The sequence below is a fragment of the Acipenser ruthenus genome, chromosome 18, assembly GCF_902713425.1.
Source record: "Acipenser ruthenus chromosome 18, fAciRut3.2 maternal haplotype, whole genome shotgun sequence".
Lineage (NCBI taxonomy): Eukaryota > Metazoa > Chordata > Actinopteri > Acipenseriformes > Acipenseridae > Acipenser > Acipenser ruthenus.
The window spans coordinates 7,580,427-7,600,199 of record NC_081206.1 but is presented as its reverse complement, the minus strand read 5'-3'; the positions used below and the strand labels follow the sequence as shown (position 1 = coordinate 7,600,199).

Here is a 19,773-nt window from a genome sequence, read left to right as displayed (position 1 = left end):
ATAATGGAGTTAGGAGGTCTGTATTACTAAAATCCTACAAGAGATTTCTTAATAAAACCGCACAGGAGATTTGTATCCAAAACACTTTCCTAAAAGAGAAATGTACCTACATTTTAGCACCAAAAGCATAACCGCATAACATAAATCTGGCTAGGGCACAGAAAAGTTTCACCATGAATTTGCAGGAACATATATAAATAATTACACAAAACAGTGATACTGTGCTTTAGGTCTACTCTTCTACAACTTAGTTATAGCTGTCCAATTCGAAAAAAAAGACTGCACACTGATAACATTCAAGAAAATGAACAAGCTGGCTTTGATAAAGAGAATTCTGTACATCTGGCTGTCTGGAACTGGTGATAGAAAACACATTTATTAATGCTATATGTAGGCACTCAGTGTAGAAGCCGACTTCCTCGTTAAAAGTTCAAACAAGCAGATTATGCATACTTGTCAGGGTAAAGAATGCATGAAATCCTGCAGCCAGGCTGGGATTGTCACTGCTTGATTTATGGAAGCCAGGCTCAAGGTAGCCAGTCAGGAACATCATATAGCCTTTTCCAGTTTCCCATATCTGCTTTATGGACATTTTAGATCTGGTTCAGCCTCTACAAAGTGCATTAACGCCTCAGCTTACATCCATTTTTGACACAGCTGTCAGTCGAGAACCAAGCAACAGCAATAAAACGTCATCAGTCGGAAAGCCTTTTGATCTAACACACCAGGATTTGATTCATGATGGTTTGCATTAGTTACAGTGACCGAAGTGCAGTATATGAAACAGACGATTCCTAATGCGGTTGGACTCAATAAAGGGGCTTCTAAAAATACACATGGTCCCACTTCACACCCATATGATTACACAACATCTACAGATCCGTTCCTTACAGAAGACAGAAATTGAGTAAGAAGTAACAAGTTATAAGTTATAATAATATTGCAATAATTTCTCGAAACATATTGACCCTGTTAGTTAACAGTAAAGTTAACAGTAAATGTTTAGAACTTTACTGGTAAATGAGTTAACGTAATTCATGAAAACACTAAAATTACAGATGCACCTTATAAAAGTCCCAGCTGAAGTATGAAGGACTCAAACAGCCATCTTGTGGGGTTTCTTTTACCTTCCCTGCAAATGAAACGTGTGCCTCATAACCCAGGGCAGCATTAGAAGCACAAAGGGACTGGTTTGATGAGGACAAGATGTCACACTTAGATTGATTCCAGTCTCCAGTCCCCCATTCTTTCTCTATGCTGCCTGACAATCTTCACACAAACCATATGCCAGGCCTTCTAGCCTGAAGCCAGACGCCTTAGCTATACCAAATGAGCCTTTAAATGGCATAGCTTTCAAAGCAATAGCAGGAAACCACAGAGCTGTCTCGAGGACTTGCGCAAAATAGGTAACGAAGAATGTCTATACTGCTAAAGGGAATGCAAACACACAGCTGTTAGGGTGGAGATGTTGGGTGCTTTAATAATATACAATTTACAGAGGGCTGAACTAGCAATCTGTGCTTTGAGGATACAGCAGGGCTAGCAAAGGCAATCGCAATAGAGCATGTTGTTCTTGTGTTAAGACTAGAAAATAAGTGAACAGAAGTAAAACCCCAAGAGAAATTACATGATCGCGATGGGAAAACAGGCTATATGGTGGTTTTATTTAATGACTTCCCCAGTGCATTTATTTTAAATATGATTAGTTAGGTTAGTACCCTTGGAAATGGACGACTTTCTGTGGTCGTAAACTATTATTCCAAACATTTTGAAGACACGCCTATGTAGAAATTGTAAACGTTTGGACTCAGGCGGTCACATACAGTGCTCGGCCTCTGATGCATACGGTCATGGGTTCAAATTCAGCCTAGGGACAGCCCAGCACTGTTGCATGGGTGTCAATAAGCTACAATGCTGCTATCCTTCAAAGGAGAAATAAACCAGTAGACCCTCTGAACTGCTGGGAATTCCTATTGCACTTATCAAACACCATAAAAAAATATAAAAGTCGTGTTTTGAAATTAGCAAATAGGCATATTAACTGAAAAACGTGAGCAGCCCCAACAGACACGGTGATATACGCAAACCTCAAGTGTACTCTGATGTGAAAGAGCGATTCCAGCAGGCAGTGAAAGACTTAATACCGAGGGCAGCCGTGTGTGGTTGCTGCTTCTCCATGGGGTGTGGATTGAATTAAGGGATTCCGTGTGATGTAATGGGGGAGGGGCATACCAAGAGAGGGGCTGCACCGCTCCCAGACAGGGTTTGCAAACAAGGGGCTGCCAAGCAGAGGGAAAGGTTCCCAGGAACTGAAGAAACATAGCAAAATTGTCTTACAAATGTATGCATGTTTCTTCCATTACCTGGAATGACCCCCTCACTTGTCAACCGGTCTAATGAGAAGTATTAGTAACAATAAAAGGAGAGCTCTCCTAAAATGAACAACAAGATATTGTTGAGCAACTGTCTTTTTTAAAACAAAATCATAATGTTAGCACAGCTGTCTGCCAAAGTCACAGTAATTTGAATTCCATTAGGCATTCCCACTCTGGATTCTGTTACATTTAGCGTATAATACGGCTTATAAAGCATATCGTGATCTGTAATTCATTATCTGAATGACCCATTGGTGTATATTTGCACATTGGACATTTAATAAGGTGGTCCATTTTTGTTGCAGAAGTCTAGTTAACAAAAAGAAGCACCGAAAATGTGCGTTTCACCTCCTCTCTGGTTCTTAGGTTGTCAGAACCCGGCTAACATGGGTTTAAAGCTGAACTGGAAAGCATTGGTTTGACCCCTTGGAACATGTTACTTTACTTATTTATTTGCTTGTTTAACTACTATATGTTTTTGAGTGAAAGATGTGCAGGTGTACAGTCCCATTCTTCAATGGACATAGATTAACTCCAGATGTTTTCTTTATCAGTTCCACCTGGGTTATGTTCCATGAGTGTCCTGAAGGAATTATCCATGTTATGTTCATAAAATGTTTTGGTGTGCGGTGAAAAAATGTTCCTCAATAGAGCAATTTCATTTGAACTGAAATATTTCATTAATGTGAAGCACTCATTGTGATACAGAAATGATAATGTGTGGCTCTAGGGACCACGTGCACACTTGACTACTTGCAACAGCCATTATATTTGTAAAAAATTAAACAGGGGGAAAGAGTAAGAAAAATAAGCCAGTTGAGCCTCTGAAATTCCAAAATTTCTCTCCTATTTGTGGTGTTTTTCTGCACAGCATAGTCCGCAACTGTATTGCATTGAACCCAATTAAAATCCACAGCCTCAAGGGACAACCAAGAGCAGTCAAACAAAGAGGGTACAGTTTCAGCACTGCAGTAAAGCTCCAACCATTCCTAAAGAAAGAGAAGGGATAAGGGACTCACCGTTATCTTCATTACTATGATATGCATGCTGCACCTCATGAGTTCCATTTAATTTTAAATTAGATTTAATCCATCAACAAACAGCCCTGATTTGACGGTATAATAAAAGTCAGTGATATGACTGACACCCTTCTCATGAGGGTGCACTACATGATCTGTGGCTTATTCGTGTGTTTAACAAAAGGAAGTCTTTATTCTGACAAGAAACGTGTCCTATTCAAATTGAATACATTCACCCTAATGCTTTTTAAATGTGCTGCCGCTATCATTACACCAAATAACAAATTATATGATTACTGCGGGCAATTGTTCAATTAAAATATTCGATACAGTTTCCAAAACAACCAGTTGACTTTATTAAAGTTGTTGTTTTGTGCTACTTTCCAAAAGCCACAATAAGGATAGCGGTGTCATTTTAAAAACAAGCCCAAGGCTAAACCGTATTGTATCGGTTTCTGAAGACAACCGAGTCTGCTTCTCCCCACCCCCCTAGAAATATTGTGCCCTCTGGGTAATGTGCTACACATCACCCGTCCCTTCATTCATTAAAAAGACTAAGAGAGGATTGACAATTAATTTGCATTAGAAGTGCCTTGAACAGAACAAAAGCAGTTAAGAACAGTATAAGGTGCAGGCTACCGTAGATTTTAAACAGCATCTAAATCGTAACAGTAAGAAATCCCAGCCCTGTCAATTGAGAAACTATTGAAACACACAGCTTTACATTCCAAACACAGTACATTATTAAAGATAATTATTATGTGAATGCGTTTAGTAGTTTGTATTTCGGTACTATGCATGCGGTATGTGTTCACTACTTTCTGAAAATGCTGCGGATTAACAGCTTTGTATGTAGCGATAAACTGTGTGGCTTGACAGGTTTTTAACAAGGCAAGCAAAGGAATTTCTATTTTGAACATAAGAACATGTGGTTATGCATAAAACTGATCCAGAATGAAAGTGGTCACCCACAATATAACTTGTCCACGATAATTAAATTGTCAGTGGTGTGTTCTGTTTTGATTTTAATTACCAGAGCTCCGCTGCCCAATGCGCCTCAAATATCTGCACAGTAGCCTATATATATTCTGTTAATGTTATACAAGCAAGGAAAGTCGCCTGCTACTTTGAAACAGTTTCAGCAAAACACACACACATCTTGTTTCAACATGACATTAAGTGATAGTTCAGTAAAGTTCCAGTGTCCGGTCCAAATCAAGAGTACTTCTTTTGCTCACATAGTTGTCTATTACATTAAAAAAGCAAGTCGGTGCAAAAAAACCTCTATTGCACGATAAATGTGTGCATTCTCTGCTACGATAATCGTTTCATTCTACTGGAAATCTTCTGTCTGTTTATGTACAGCACTACACTCCTTTGACAAAACAAGGTTTCCATGAATTAGATACACAGTTGCATTCTCACTACTTCACATTGCAATATTGACATTATAAATATGTAACAATATTACTGTTACACAAAATTGAACTGCTGAAAAATCGAAACGTTACATCTTTGGTTAATAAAATACCGTGCTTAACTAAGCTAATATAACGTAATGGTATTTGCCAGGTACTTACTGACTGCAGGAAAAGCATAGTGCCCACATAGTCCCTCTCGGTGTTCAAAATCTCATTTAAAACGCATAGTCTCAAACGCAGCTGGCGATCTGAATCCTTCGTAGTTTGCAAACAATTCTCCGACTTTCCGTCTTCATCCATTTTTTTTATGTGTTAAAAGAAGAATGCAATAAAAAAAAATTCTTGTTTACTCCACTGAAATCCACGACAGAACGTCTTTTCAGCTAATCCATCCCTATCGGTGCGTCTTGAGAAACTGTGATACATTCATGCTTGAATCTTAGGCTGTGAAACGATGTCTGCAATCGTTTACCCAACACTCTAGAGTGCAATAAGAAAGCGATGTTTTCATAAATATATGCCAATGTTTCCCCCTCCAAACACCAGCCAACAAGCCAGTCAATGCTTCCTCTACGTGTGCGTTAGAAACTTCTAACGTGTCTTTATTGCTAGCCTTTGCAGGTCCTTGGGATATTTAATCCACAATAACAAAAATAAGGCGCAACAGTTAAGCAACGAGGACCATCAGAAGAACAACAAAAATAGTACAAAAAGTAAGGTTTATAAAAAGCATACGTCCACCGCAAGCAGCGTCCTGTATCAGCTCTGCTCTTGCATCAAAGCAAGACTCCACTACCACACTTCACATGCCTGATAGTAGTACACAGGAAAACATTTAGGGGTCGTCTCAAAATTCTCATTATGTACTGCACGATTGACACTTTTACTGCCCTTTTATATTAAAACAATGATTTGTATTTCTTGCATGATTTCAGATAATAACGGACGAATAACAACGACAGAGCACAAAAAAAACTGTGGCGGTGATTTTTTTAATCATGTTAAGCGGATGGTATTAAAATATCCAAACTTTATTTTAAGATGCAACAATCAAAATCTCTGTATAAATCAAATTCAAAGCGAAAACATATGTCAGTTCGCAATGAATAAACACGTTATATTTACATGTAATAATATCGTACGGGTATTTACAAGCCATAATACCGCACAGTATGAAGTTGTTTTAGGGTCATTTAGAGACGACCCCTTATTGGAAAAAACGATGTGGCAATTCAATAAGTACTGTAGTATCAGCAATTACACAACTAATTACATTATGATTAACACATAGCGCATATGACTTTGAGCTACAACAGAAAAAAATGGTTAATATCAATTGATTTTTCACACTGTTGATTTACAGTGAGTAATCAATACAATGTAAATGTAATTGTCCACAGCTTGTGTATGATACATAGCGTAAGTGTTTCAATTTGTATTGTTCAAACCCAGTATGTAAAAGTGAAGCACAGTGAAAGTATGGTTAAACATAGGTAAGCATTGTAAAGCAGAGATAAGTATGGTAAAGCATTTTAATAAACATGGCAAACCAGGTTAAACTGTGGTAAATGCATAGCAAAACCATAGGAAAAGCATAGGAAAACTGCAAAAATAGCATTCAAAAATACTGTGGTAAACGGGAAGAAGCAGACTCAAAGCAGTAAAATTACACAAGGAACACACACCTTACTCAACACCTTATAGCACCAGCATTGTTTCTTTTTGTTAGGTGAATAAACAAAAACGTATACAGAACCGTACATAGTGTAGAACGCGTCGGTATTAAATGGACAATATTTAGGGGCATCACTGAACTGGTGAGTTGTCTTGCCTGAGGATACTGTTATCTGTTCAATATATTTAATGTATAATTTTTAATAAGGTTAAATGGGCAGTACATTCTGCACCCCAGTTTTAACATACATAGATACATGTTGGTGTACCACTGCACTTGTTAGACAGCTGCTGATTAGTGCTTTCTGTTTGAATAGTGGATGGAAATATTTTCAGGGATACCAATAAATTTAGAAACAACATGGTCAGAGTGGGGAAAAATGGGCAACACATGCTTAACCTCATAACCTAACACAGAATGTAATATTTTGGTACACCAGTTTACAGTATTAACAAATTATTTCCAACAGTATTGCAGTGGGACTGGAATGACAAAGCAATGGTACTGTAGAAAGATCCTGTTCTGGTTTGCTGTTTTGCTAGGGTTTCATCGGTTATTATGATATCCTCATGGTATTTTTTTTACTTTTTACATTTAACAGGATATTCTACAGACTTGGTATATGAGGTTAACCAGTGTGAACACTCATTTTCCACACCGTTTAAGGAACTATTTTTGAGAACAATGGGGCTTTTTTTATGATTATCAGATAGCCTATAGAAATGATTCCCCTAGATCATCATTAACAAAAGTACTTTAATCTGTTCATTTGGTTAAAAGTGGGAGAAACTGATTTTCCACAGATATATTGTTATTGTGTAAGTGTTGCGGATTCCAACCATTAAACTCCAGTTTAGCAAAGTGTTGGCTTGTACTGTACAGTACAGAATTGAATTGACAAGGCAGGCTACACTCTATCCTTGGACTGCTACTAAATCAATCAGCATAGTTTCTGATTTGCTAGCGGTTCAAAGGTTCTCTATGCAATTTTGCTCCCAAGGACATACAAAAAAAAATCACTTTGTCACTCAGCACATTACACCAATTAAATATTTGATAAATATTTCCTCTGCCACAGTTAGAAAGCATGCACACTGAATACTGAATAGATGGGGCCTGTTGCTTACATTCCATCTTCCATCTGTTGAAAATATTTGTTTTATTTCTTATCCAGAAATTTGGCATTGCATGTGTGTGTTTCAGTGATTTAATCCACTAGTCCAGGGGAGGCCAGCCTGAGTCCTGAAGAGCCACAGGGTCTTCTGGTTTTTGTTTCTCCTGAGTTCTCAATTACTTAATTGAACCAATTATGTTCTTAATTGGTCAACGCTAACATTTTTTCCAGGTCTTTAGCCATGGATGATTTAAAGATACCCTGCAAACCTGCTGGGTTGTGGCTCCCCAGGACCAGGGTTGGCCAGCCCTGCACTAGTCTGTGTCCTCTGAAGGCCGGTGCAGAAACCTGTTTTGAATGATAATAATGCAGGATCATCTTAATTCACATTAAGATCAAATTTGGACTTAGCCTTATTTACCATAAAGAGTGTTATATTATGTGGATATATGGGCCTGTCTGTCTTTCCGTACATAATACTTTTTTTACTAGACTGTACTATGATACTAACACCTAATGACTTCTAGGTCTTAAATACCACTTCCCAATTTTCATTAAACTACTCATTGCTAGTTCTTATTTTATGCTGTTGATAGATATCTGTCATGGTCATCAATGGTCATTTTGACACAGAGGAAGCACTTTTATTCTGCCACAGCACAGTAAGCTTGATGGATGTACATGCTGTGCTCTCCCCAGAAGGGGTCCTATAACCTGCCTCACTTGAGACACTTTTGTAATCTTGTGGCATGAAAAATAGGCTTTAACTGGAGTCTGATAAACCACAGTAAATAATAAGGGTAAACATGGTTTAAAGCTAATGAGCGTTTATTAATAGGTTATCTGTTGCCAATGTATGTTCATTAATGAGGTTTACAATTCAATTTGCTTTCAAATTGGAGGAGTTTCTATAATCTAGGAGAAAAAAAGCTTTCTGTTCTAAGTATCTTTAGAAAAGCTTCTGCGTACATCATTCATGCATTAGTGTCTGCAACATGATCTGGGTCAGCATGCTTGGGGTAGATCTCTTAGTATTGATTTCTTGTGATACTCACACCCTGTTTCAGTTCTAGGAAATTGCTCCAGTGCCAGCTCGGACCATTTGTGGCGTACATTGTGAAGTTTAGTGAAGACAACATTGTGAGAGCAAAATACCCTATTCTGAACTACAGTACTCAATTTTATCCTTGACATGTATTATCTGATATGATTCTCACAGCAAATGAATGCATGCTTAAGCAAAACAGTCTAAAAAATTGTATTTATTTTACTTCTTCAAGACACTCCAGGTGTCTACTGTACATAATTGTTATTTGAACCCCCCATTTGTTTACACAAATGTGCTTTTTTGGTGTTGTGTGTTCTCCAAACCAGCATAAACAGTAGTTATTTACTCCTTGTTATTAAATGTTATATTTATTTTTAGACATTAGGTTAATGATGTGTATAGGATAATCTTCTTTCCAACACATCTTGGATAATTAAGTTCTGTTCAGATGCTCAAATCACAGACAGGCAGGGTCAGACAATGCAGTATGGTGCAATCTGGAAAGCATATCTACTGTATGTGAGAAAAAAAAGAAAAAACAACAATATATGTCAAATTCAACTATCTGAATATAACCACACTAAGCAACGACACTTACAAAAGATGGTATCTTCACTTTTGATTCCAATCCACAATGACCGTTTTAAAGCCAGTGAAGGCCACGTTGAAAGATATTTGCAGGGGGTTAAGGGGGTGAAACCTCAGGGTGTCGAGGAAGTGTGATTATAGGCTTTCACGTGTCGTTATAATCTTCACACTTTGATAAGCATCGTTGTTTAACCCCGAACCCAGCCCTAATGTTCTTCCACGGCATCCTGTTTTTTCAAGGTATGTGTACAACAATTTAACTCGCTCGATTCACTGAAAACATTTCTCTCAACCAAAATGTATGAGTGCCTGTGTTAGTACAGAAGGACATTATTTTTAAACATGAAAACAGGCAACACCCTGTCTTCAGTTAAACTGAATACGGTTTGTTTCCTGAGATGACTGATTGAAACACCTGGACTGTTTCTGAAAGGTTTCATTTTCAAATTGATTTTCTCTCCCTTGATTGGCTTCAGTATCCACTACTCGCATATCATTATTTTTAATAGGTTGTATGCTGTCTGTGTAAAACGTCCCTTTCAAAGGCAATATGTAATTCACCATTTTCATTCAAGCAGAATAGCACAGCATGAGGGTTCAAAGTGGGGGTCTAACTGGAAAGGGAGTCTGTTGAGCAAAGAAAAAAGAGACTTTCAAAACAGAAGAGAGGACGGGTCTTCACTATACAAATATTCACTGGTTTAAAGTGGAAAACTGTTGCCCTGAGGGTTGACAAAGTGACAGAGTGGGTAAAGAGACAGTGGCAAATAATGCTTTATTACGTACTGGAGTTGAAGGTAAACAGGTTTCCTCTTTAAGGTGAAATCTGCAGTCAATATTTCTTCTATTAGACCTGTGATGTCAGAGGGCAGTAGTTTTTTGGCTTTTGACTGCTAAGTGACTATTGGCGAGTTTGTGGGTAATATTACAAACTATTCGTGGTCATGTGACACTATTAAGAAATGGGGTTGGAAGTTTCAATCCTGGGGTTTATTATCATTCAATAATATCTTCAGTGACTTTTCAAAAGTGAATAAAATGCATTCTAAATATTTCTTAACTAATATAAATGATACAGTAAAAAAGGAAATCAATATAAACAAATGCAGACAAAATAAAAGCTCAACACATTATAAATTAGGTTGTGATCCGAAATGGTATTTTGAAATATTGGGGAAATTCACAACTTCTCCGGTGCTTTTTTACAAACCCTGTCAAAAACCCAAATGCAGCTGTTTTGGAAACTGCTTTACATCACAGGACATTACCAATAAACCAAACAGGAATTGCAACTTGGCTTTGTCCAGCGTTTCAATACTTCCTTTTTATTTACTTATGTATGAAACAGGAACACAGCTTGCTTCATAAAATGAGTAATTCCTAAAAGGATAAGTATTACATCTCACTGAGTTTTTAATTAAAGTAATTAGTGCATGTATTTGATTTAAATCCTGGCAGTCTGTTATTAGGAGTATTGGACAATACATACTGCATCTCAGGGACATTGAAGTTATAAGCCTTAATTTGGAGTCTTCCAGCACTTAAATCAATCAAACTGTCACAACGTGTGGTTTAGGGTGCTAATTTACCCTCGCTTGGTAATGAGAGACAGAAAAGCTGCCCGTGAAAAACCACAAGTCATGTGAGCTTGGAAACCAGCTGAGGCACCTTCTTTGTTCCAAAATGACACTAAAAACAAAACCGAATTACAAATTGAACATTTTACATTTCAATTGAGCAAACAATTGCAAATGTTACTTTACAGCAGGGAAAAAAACAACATGTACAGCAGTATAACTTCCTCCAAATGAATGTCTTGCTATTGCATAGATCATAACACAAGGTGGAGCAAAATATTTTAATAAAACACTTGGCAATATCTGAATTGTGTACCGTCAATTTTTTACAATAAGTACTGCAGGTTAAATAGCCAGTTTCAGCTACATTTGTGCCACAAACAACCCATAAGGACCTATTTCAAAGCAAGTGAAAAGTTAAAAAAAAAAAATAATAAAAGAAACTCTTGCTACTTTTATGCCATTACAATAGTGTTGAATAAGTAATAACTATAACAAATGCGATAGTGTTAAATTAAGAAATACTTAAAGAAACGTGTTAATTCGGCAACACTTTCTGGCTAAAACCTTTTTCTGCATCTCAAACGATACACTTTTAATCAAAACATGTAATTGAATTAAGTTTTTTTTTTAGTATTTCTGCAAGTGTTGAATCCGGGCTGAAATAATCCAGTTGTCTCCTACTTTACAGTGGATTATTTAACAGATTCAACACTTACCTGGGTTTAGTTTTTTCAATTAGAAAAGTGATCTTTGGCTGTGTAGTTGTTAGTACCCATCCCATTTGAGTTGAAGTCTCCAATCAAAACACCCCCTCCCCACTTTCTCAAACTTTACAGGAGTCAACTAAATGTATTTATGAACAATGTAATGTGAAATAATTAGGTTCTTGTTTAGTAGGAGCTGAAGCTGTGGAAGCAGTTCTCCAGTGACTCACACTTGAGTATCACAGGATCTCTGTACCGGTAGCAACTATGGATTGTTCAATGTGAAGCTCCCAGTTAAGAGCCGTTAGTACTGAGCTACCACCCAATTTCCATGTTTAAAGACTTTGGTATGACAGAAATGACCCCAGACAAAACACCCTTTTCCTTGTAGATTACTGTCTTTTCATAAAATGAATATTGCACTTTCAGTATATTGCCCATATACATTACATACAGAGTCCTGTATTATCCTGCCCCTTAGTGGTCACAATAATTTACTGACTTTTCATGTTCCTGTTTTTAAAAGAGACAAGGGTGGTACCAGTAATTTAAATCCAAACCTGCAGAACTTTTGGTTACACTGCCCCCGTGTCCAGACTTAGTTACAGCAATCTTTCAAAAAACCAGTCGAGCACCAATATTAGAATCATGTGACTTCCAGGAATGAGGAAGAAGAAAAAATAAATAAAAACTTTACAACTCAGAATAAGTTGTTCTTTCAAATTTTATTCAATACATATGTGTTACATTCAATATCCAAACGTGTTGCTTTTGGACACATATATGTGTGTGTGTATATATATATATATATATATATATATATATATATATATATATATATATAGATATAGAATTGGCATAAATACAAACAAGCTTTTGTGCCTTTCCTAAAGAACAAAGAGATAAAGTACAGACAAATTAAACATACTTGACATCTTCATATTTACAGATAGTCATCCTTTTCTATACATCTCAAGTTAAAGCCTGCAATATTTACAGAATACAAATATTTCATAAGAACAGAAAAAAAATCAAATCTAGGCAATGTGTTGAAATTCAGAGATTACACACATATATATATATATATATATATATATATATATATATATATATATATATATATATATATATATATATATATATATTTTAATTAATTTTTCTTTACACACAGTGGCTTGTGAATTTTAGTCTTGGCTGTATTTCATAAAGCCTTGTGTGCGTGAACAATATGGAATAGATTTATTTTTGAATATACTATTTTTCAGGATGCAAATGCATTAACCTATAATATAGTTTGAACTTTTATACACCTTGCCTTCCATAACTGGATCCTTTAGTAAATATAATCTCGCTCTCTCTCACCCGGTTACAAAAAAGCCTCAGTTTTCACTCACCTGATAACGGCAGATATAAAAACCACTTCCTCTGCATTTAAACACCCATAAATGCTGAGAAATAAACTGAAATACCGACACACACAAATATATTTTGAAGACACTTGGATTTTTTTTTTTTTTTAATCGTTCACAAAGCTTTCCCAGAATTAAAATACCAACTGCAACAGTGATCTGACCTAAAACATTGTTGATTCCAACCTTAAAAAACAAGCATGTGTTCAAAACAGCATGTCAATACCAAGCAGACAGCTATGCAGCCACCTGACACAAAGAAATATGCTTGGTATAATAAAAATGGGACTAGGAGTTACATTGACATCAATGAGGAGTACCTAGGTGTTTAATGTAGAATGCTGACTACAAAACAGACAAACTTGCAGACAGATTCAACTTCTCAAACACTAGATGCAAGAACAAGTGAATGTAATATAGGTTGAAGTAAGCCAAAAAAAAAAAAAACTTGCTTTGAGCCCTTGAAAATTCCATAATGCTTTCATAACCACATATAAATGTTTTTTTTTTTTTTTTTTTTTTTTTTAAAAAGAAAGAGTACTCCCAGTTTTCTTTTGAAATGATAATGCTTTTCTACATGCAACTGTCCTGTAGAGCTACTTTATCATCATACACGGCTGCCAAACTGTTTAACAGAAGGATGAATGTCCAAACATTAAACTCAAGAGAGACAGCCTGCAGCTATTGGTGACAATTCATACTGTTCTACAGGATGGGAAAAAGAAAACAGACAAGTTGTAATGCATTCTTTGGAAACAAAGACACAGAGATATGAAGGCTGCAAACCAACTTCAAAAATATATATATATTCTGGTGTGATAAAAAAAGAAAAACATCAGCAATAGTCCCAGACATTGTTATCATACAGGATATTCAACAACTCACAGTAAACCTCTTTAAGGCTCCTACCAGGTTCACCCTTGTTTTCTTAACATGTTTAAAATTGTGTGCCGACTGTACTGTGCTAAAGAAGATCAATTTCTTAGAAGCAAAGCAGGAGGGGCGGTCGACGGTCTGGCAGGTTGGTTGGGTTGTGTGCTGCGCGGATATTTCATCACTGGTTGATGCTCAAAGTAAACCTCCTCATTCATATAATATGGCCACCAAGTGCTGATATAAATAGCAAAATAGCTTATAAATATATAGAATCTACGCAGTTATTTGTGTCCATCTCACGGATTCAACTTCTTTTGTCCCACGTCTTGGAAAAGCGAGGTGTAAAACTCAGGCTCCAGCTGCTTGTTTCGGTATTTGTTCACAATGTCAGCTATCTTCTGTTTTCTGCGGACATGTGGAGGGTTGTAGGAATCACTTTCCAGCCTTTTCCTTCGGCAGACATTAATGACCGTCTGCCGCACTAAGAAGCCTGCGAAAAAAAAAGTCTAATTGAATCCAGGTAACTCATCCCTTTTTAAACACTTAATTTCATTTTACTCTGCATGTCTTTTTTTTTTTAATACAACCATTACCTTGAGGTATGTATTAAGGCTGTAAAGGTAAACTAAATATCTTTAACAGCATAGTATTTTAATAAATGTTTACATTAATATGTCCTGTTTTATTAGGATCTTGTGATCTTTTGATACATTGTAAACCACTGTAAAATCGAGAGCTGTGCATGAAAATCAGTTTAAATGACTGTTAATACAGAATACTTAAAATACTTAATCTGTTATTAAAATCTAGGATCGTAAGATCCTAATAAAACATAATATATCCTGGTAACTGTTTACTGAGATTCTATGCAGGTTATGATTTTTCATGCAAATAGTATTAGGAGTCACCTAAAGCTCTCCTGCTGATTGCCATGCCATCCACTAGAGGGATGACCATGCTGAACTTCCCTGCGACTCCCTGAAGCTTGATCCGAAACAGACCGCTCTTCAGAGGGTGGATAAAAATAATCGGAACATCCTTTTCTGATGTCACTGGCCTAAGAAGAAAGGAAAACAAGGATACTCCGGATCAAATTATTGTACTGCGTTTCTCAATATAACTGAAAACCATCAGTGAAAGTACTTCAAAATGTATTTTTAGAAAAACAGGTTTCAGGTTTGACAGATTGAGACTGTAAAAAGAGCCAACGCTTTCTTGCTCTGACTAGGTGCTCTACCGATATGTAACAGGAATTAACAGTTTCCTGCTCTGACTAGGAGGTTTAATTTGAATCAGACACAATGTAGCATTCACAACAACTTTATAAGGATAAATAAAACTGTATAAGTGAGAATTATCCTTCAGAATGTCTGAGAACTTAAACATGCATACAAGTATTCATTCAATTTGTCAGTAACAGTACATTTGGTTTGAATACTTGTGTGCATGTTGTGTCCGTTTTCAAAGTGATTCTAAACGCTCCTGCATGTAGCCAAGCATTGTTATGTAGCCTTTATGAAGGCGTCATGAATGCTACAGTGTGTCCAACTGAAATAAAATGTTATCATACCTTTAAATGCGAAATTTCCAAGAATTTATCAAAATAACTTTAGATAAACTTGCCTATTTGAATGACATACAAAATTAACTTAACCCTTGAAAGACTGGGTATTCAAGAACAAGGAATTAATAGCTCACTATGGTCCACATGAACAAACATTGTATTACAAACTAAGCCCATACAGCAGCAAGATATGACAAGTCAATCACATTTACACTTCACAGAAAGAAACACCTGCCCATCACATCAATTCAATTAGAGCTAGTGAAAGGCTATTGAGAATCAAATCTGCTTTTGGTTTATTAGTTTTATCAGATTATGACTTGTATTTTTCCACCACATTGTTTTACCATATTGCCCCGATTATACCTCATTTCACCCATATGCCTAACATATACAATAACAGCATGATAACCACATTATTTCCATTAGTGCTCCTATCCACCAATGCAATCCTTGGTCTGAAATCCAGTTCTGAAGACACCCAACCCTGGTTTGAGACAGGAGCTGTACCTCAGGGAAGTGCTGCTGTTTGTTGTTGTCTCCACTCCTGTGCTGGTTTCAGCCAACAGATCAGAAAGAGGGAAGTTTTCTGGGAAAAAAAGAAAAGGAAAACGGTGTAAACGACATCAGTAATTGTTGTTAGCCATTGTTGACGTTATTTCTCAGTTTTAACAAGGGAAAAAAAAAGTGTTACTGATTTTTGTTTTAAAGCATGCTGTGCTAAAACGCACATGAATCACACATTCATCTCTTCACAAAAGCAGCAGGGTTTACCGATATCATCGTAGCGTTCAACCCAAACCACCAGCACCTTCGTCTCTGGGCCCAGTGGAGGCACTGTCCGGCCAGGAGGAATCTTCTTTGCTTTAGTTGTGGGACTCAGCTAACATAAAACAGTATACACTTCAATGTAAGTAACAGGTATTGTTTATAGTAAAACTGAATTGTCACAAACAATACTTGCAAAGGACTAGATGATGCTGGATATATACCGATAATATAGCAGCAATAGTTCAAACTAAACTAGCTTTAAAAAAAAAAAAAAACACACTAAGAGAAATATGTTTAGACAGAAGACGTTACAACTATAGGGGTTATTTACAAAACTCAACTTTCCTGTTTGCATTTCAAATACACATTTAATATTCTGTTGTGCTGTTTACGTAATGCACCAAATAGGAGTTGTCTTTTTAGATCCAAACTTTATTAACTAACATTTACTTAATCTAAGTTAAAAAAATAAATAAAAAAAAGCATGCAAGGTTGTGCATGCACATAGAACAAAGTGCATTAGACGACGAACTACAAATACCCAAATATTACGATGTCTGACCTTCTGTGCAACATAACCAGTACTAACAATACCTTGTAATGGTTTCCCCTTCAGGGCTATAATTATACTGTTAGCTTTCCTTACCCTATGTGAAGAGCCAAGACTGTCAGAGTGGTTCGGGAAGAGCTCCAGTGTCAGACTAGACTGTTTCAGTAAACTAGGAAACAGGTCCATTTGGGACTCGGCTTCCAGGGTGGGGAAGCTGCTCTCTGATGATTCAGCTACAAAAAAAAAAAAAAAAAAGAAATCACATATTGGAACCTTACATGTATCCACTTTTTGTAAAAAAAATAAATAAATAAATAAATAAGCGAGATCCAACTTTCTTACCAGAAGAATCTAGTAATGATGGAACAACAAAGGCTATTTCAGTCAAGGCATCAGCATAGTAAAGCACCTTCTTCTCTCCACTGAAGATACCTCCACCGGTGTCCTCCAAGGTAGGGGACTCATCTGTAGGGGGGAAAAGCAGGTCATAGCTTCAGGCTTTATTCAAAACTAACCAGATTTTGTGGCATACTGTATCTAACAAAGAATCTTTACTACGATTCTCTGGATTGAACCAGTAATCTTCTCCGTCCGTTAGGGGGCAGCCTCTTCAAAGGCAACTGTTGTACAGTGGATAACTTTGGATGGAGGTCATATTTTGTGCGAATAATTACAGATATACATCCATACGAGGCAATTCTTGAGTTTCTAGCTCACCCTGTGTCTGGCCCTCGCTGCCATTGCTTGAGTTGATTGACCAGCTGGTGAAGACGTTTCCTGTCCAGCCAGGGTGTTTCCTCACATCAACGGGCCAGCCCAGAGACAGCAAGAACTCCAGGAAGTTGTGCTGAACATTAGCTGATGATTCAACATTCCTCAAGATCTGAAAACAAACCAAGAAATTGAGAAGAAGCTGACAAGCAACACAAGGAGAGAGTGTCAATGTTCTCCACCTGTACTTGCAAATGAGAGATGGCTTAGTTCATGAAAAACTAAAGCCTGATCCAGGCTAGCACACGATTTGTTTACTTGTGCACATTCTGGTGGAAATTTGAAGTAGGGTAGAATTCAATTTTGGTTTGACTGTCACAAACACAACCAAACAAGCCCATTCACGAAATGTACAGTACTGTATTCACAATATCAGTGTGGTTGATGACACATGCTTGGGGGAAGAAAACAAAATAAAGACAAACACTACAGGGCCTGTACCTCAGACCCTCAACTGAATTCTCTTCAACAATCTTTCCTTCCCTAATGAACAAAAGGGTAAATGTACATGATAAAGACTGCTGAAACACTTCCGATTGGATTTGGTAAGTGAGCGACAGTCTTCCATAAACAGGATTTGAGTCGATGATGTTCTGGCCATAGATGCACAAGTTGCCTACTAAACAGTCCACTCAAAACACAGTGATATTTAAAGCCCCTGGCAGTTCACCTCCTGACTGCTCTTCTGCCCTGCCCTCATGTAAAATATGAAGACAGTGTCAAAGGGTCGGCACGGCAGCAGGTCCAGGTACCCAACGTCATCGAAGAAGCCAGGGAGGGCTGAGTCCAGTGCAATAAGATGAGGAGGTAAGCGGCTGTTGCCAGGCTCCTGAAAGAGATGCAGTGAAGTTAGCTGCCAAGCAGTAGTTGATGTCTGCAAAGCCTAAAAAGGCACAAGCACACTGAGGTGGGCTTATGCAGACCAACATTTCTGATGAGCAACTGCTAGAAAATGAGAAATTACGATGACATCTATACAATTCGAAAACATTGTATAGAAGGTGGACAACTGCAGTCCATTTAGGCAGATCTGCAGCAGTTCATAGTGTTTTGCTTTAGTGGCAAAACCTGTAGTATCAAGGCCTCAACATAACTACATCAGAAGGATCGGTTTCTAGATGCTTGAACTGTTATGCATCCTTGCATAGACCTTAAATTAATACGGCTATAATGTTTTTTGCTCTCCTCACGTGAATTAATTTACTGTAGTTTACTGTGGTTAATACCTTTAATGCTTCGAGTGAGAGGAATCCGAAGTGCGAGAGGAGGAGGCGTGCAGTCTGGAACTCCTGTGCAGGGGGAGGGGGCTTGCAGTCTGTGACAGGGTCAGGGAAGCTCTTGTTTCTCCAGAGATCCTCGCTGTGCCGCTCCAGAGCCGACTCGTACTCCATCTGCTTCACCATCACATTCCGCAGCTTCTCGTGCTGGACCTCCAGCTGCACAACATAAAATCACATTGAGACACAGAAATACACAGGGAATCTTTATGACGGATTCATTCATAATATAATATGTTTTTGGCCTTGAAATTTACAGATGCACAGAGTTTGTTTTAGATTTAAAAGGCTTGTTAAATGATCTTGCCCAGCCTTTCTTACCTCACTATTTACAATCTCATGCAAGTCTGGAATGCTCAGGTCAGCTTTCACAAATGGAATTTTATCAACTTCCTCAGGGAATGGTCTGTGTTTCACAGTAAACCGAATGCCAACGTCATTTTTAGGAGCTGGACGGCTCTCTGGAACGAACACCTGCTGCAAAACAAGATAAAACCAATTAGCTTTGGAAGAAAACATTTGTGAGCTTAGATACAAACTTACATTTAAAAAGAGAGAATACATTTCATATAAAAACAGAGTTCTTGATAATCGGAGCTACAGAACAGCGACTATGATTGGGCATGCGTTGCCACTACCCTACCTTCTGGTGAGCCCGTGCCCCTCTGGGCTGGTGGTAGAGCTGCATGGTCCAGGCATGTCTCCCTGACATCCCTCGTATCAACACAGTCACTGACGGGCAGGGATCTGCTGGAAAGCACATAGCAACGAATTAAAAAGACATCCTGCCACTGTAATGCATTCGTTAAAAAAGTGATACCTTCAAATTATTAAGTTACATTAACAGCTTTAATTTAGTTTCTCTTTTCATGAAGGAATGTTATATATAGAGAGATATTTTGGTATTAAATATGAATATATAGTTTGTGCCACAGTGTTTTGCATGGATTTCTGATTTTTCCGATACATAATTGAACGACAAAAAAGGACATTTTCTTTAAGGAATTATTAGGCTTTTCTCAGTTGAAACC

General features: G+C 37.4%; 2 protein-coding genes across 12 annotated transcripts in view; both read right to left on the bottom strand.

The window, feature by feature from the left end:
• LOC131698602 (phosphatidylinositol 3,4,5-trisphosphate-dependent Rac exchanger 1 protein-like) overlaps positions 1-5,639 on the bottom strand; it is a 111,051-nt gene extending 105,412 nt beyond the window's left edge. Inside the window, exon 1 of the mRNA XM_058991083.1 lies at positions 4,975-5,639. Within this exon, the coding sequence (XP_058847066.1) occupies positions 4,975-5,115 (141 nt within the window). The 5' untranslated portion in view covers positions 5,116-5,639. The remainder of the gene's footprint in view (positions 1-4,974) is intronic.
• A 6,654-nt stretch (positions 5,640-12,293) lies between these two features.
• Positions 12,294-19,773, bottom strand: part of LOC117970756 (ral GTPase-activating protein subunit beta-like) — a 31,244-nt gene continuing 23,764 nt past the window's right edge. For 2 of the 11 annotated variants that reach the window (XM_058991071.1, XM_058991075.1), the window contains exons 23-33: positions 19,386-19,492; positions 19,064-19,219; positions 18,692-18,901; positions 18,136-18,294; positions 17,412-17,577; positions 17,037-17,159; positions 16,791-16,927; positions 16,148-16,256; positions 15,884-15,962; positions 14,718-14,866; positions 12,294-14,299 (exon numbers count right to left, since the gene is read on the bottom strand). In XM_058991071.1, coding sequence (XP_058847054.1) covers positions 14,106-14,299; positions 14,718-14,866; positions 15,884-15,962; positions 16,148-16,256; positions 16,791-16,927; positions 17,037-17,159; positions 17,412-17,577; positions 18,136-18,294; positions 18,692-18,901; positions 19,064-19,219; positions 19,386-19,492 — 1,589 coding nt within the window. In that variant the 3' untranslated portion in view covers positions 12,294-14,105. The remainder of the gene's footprint in view (positions 14,300-14,717; positions 14,867-15,883; positions 15,963-16,147; positions 16,257-16,790; positions 16,928-17,036; positions 17,160-17,411; positions 17,578-18,135; positions 18,295-18,691; positions 18,902-19,063; positions 19,220-19,385; positions 19,493-19,773) is intronic. The other 9 variants (XM_058991076.1, XM_058991077.1, XM_058991073.1 and 6 more) reach the window with 8 other exon arrangements.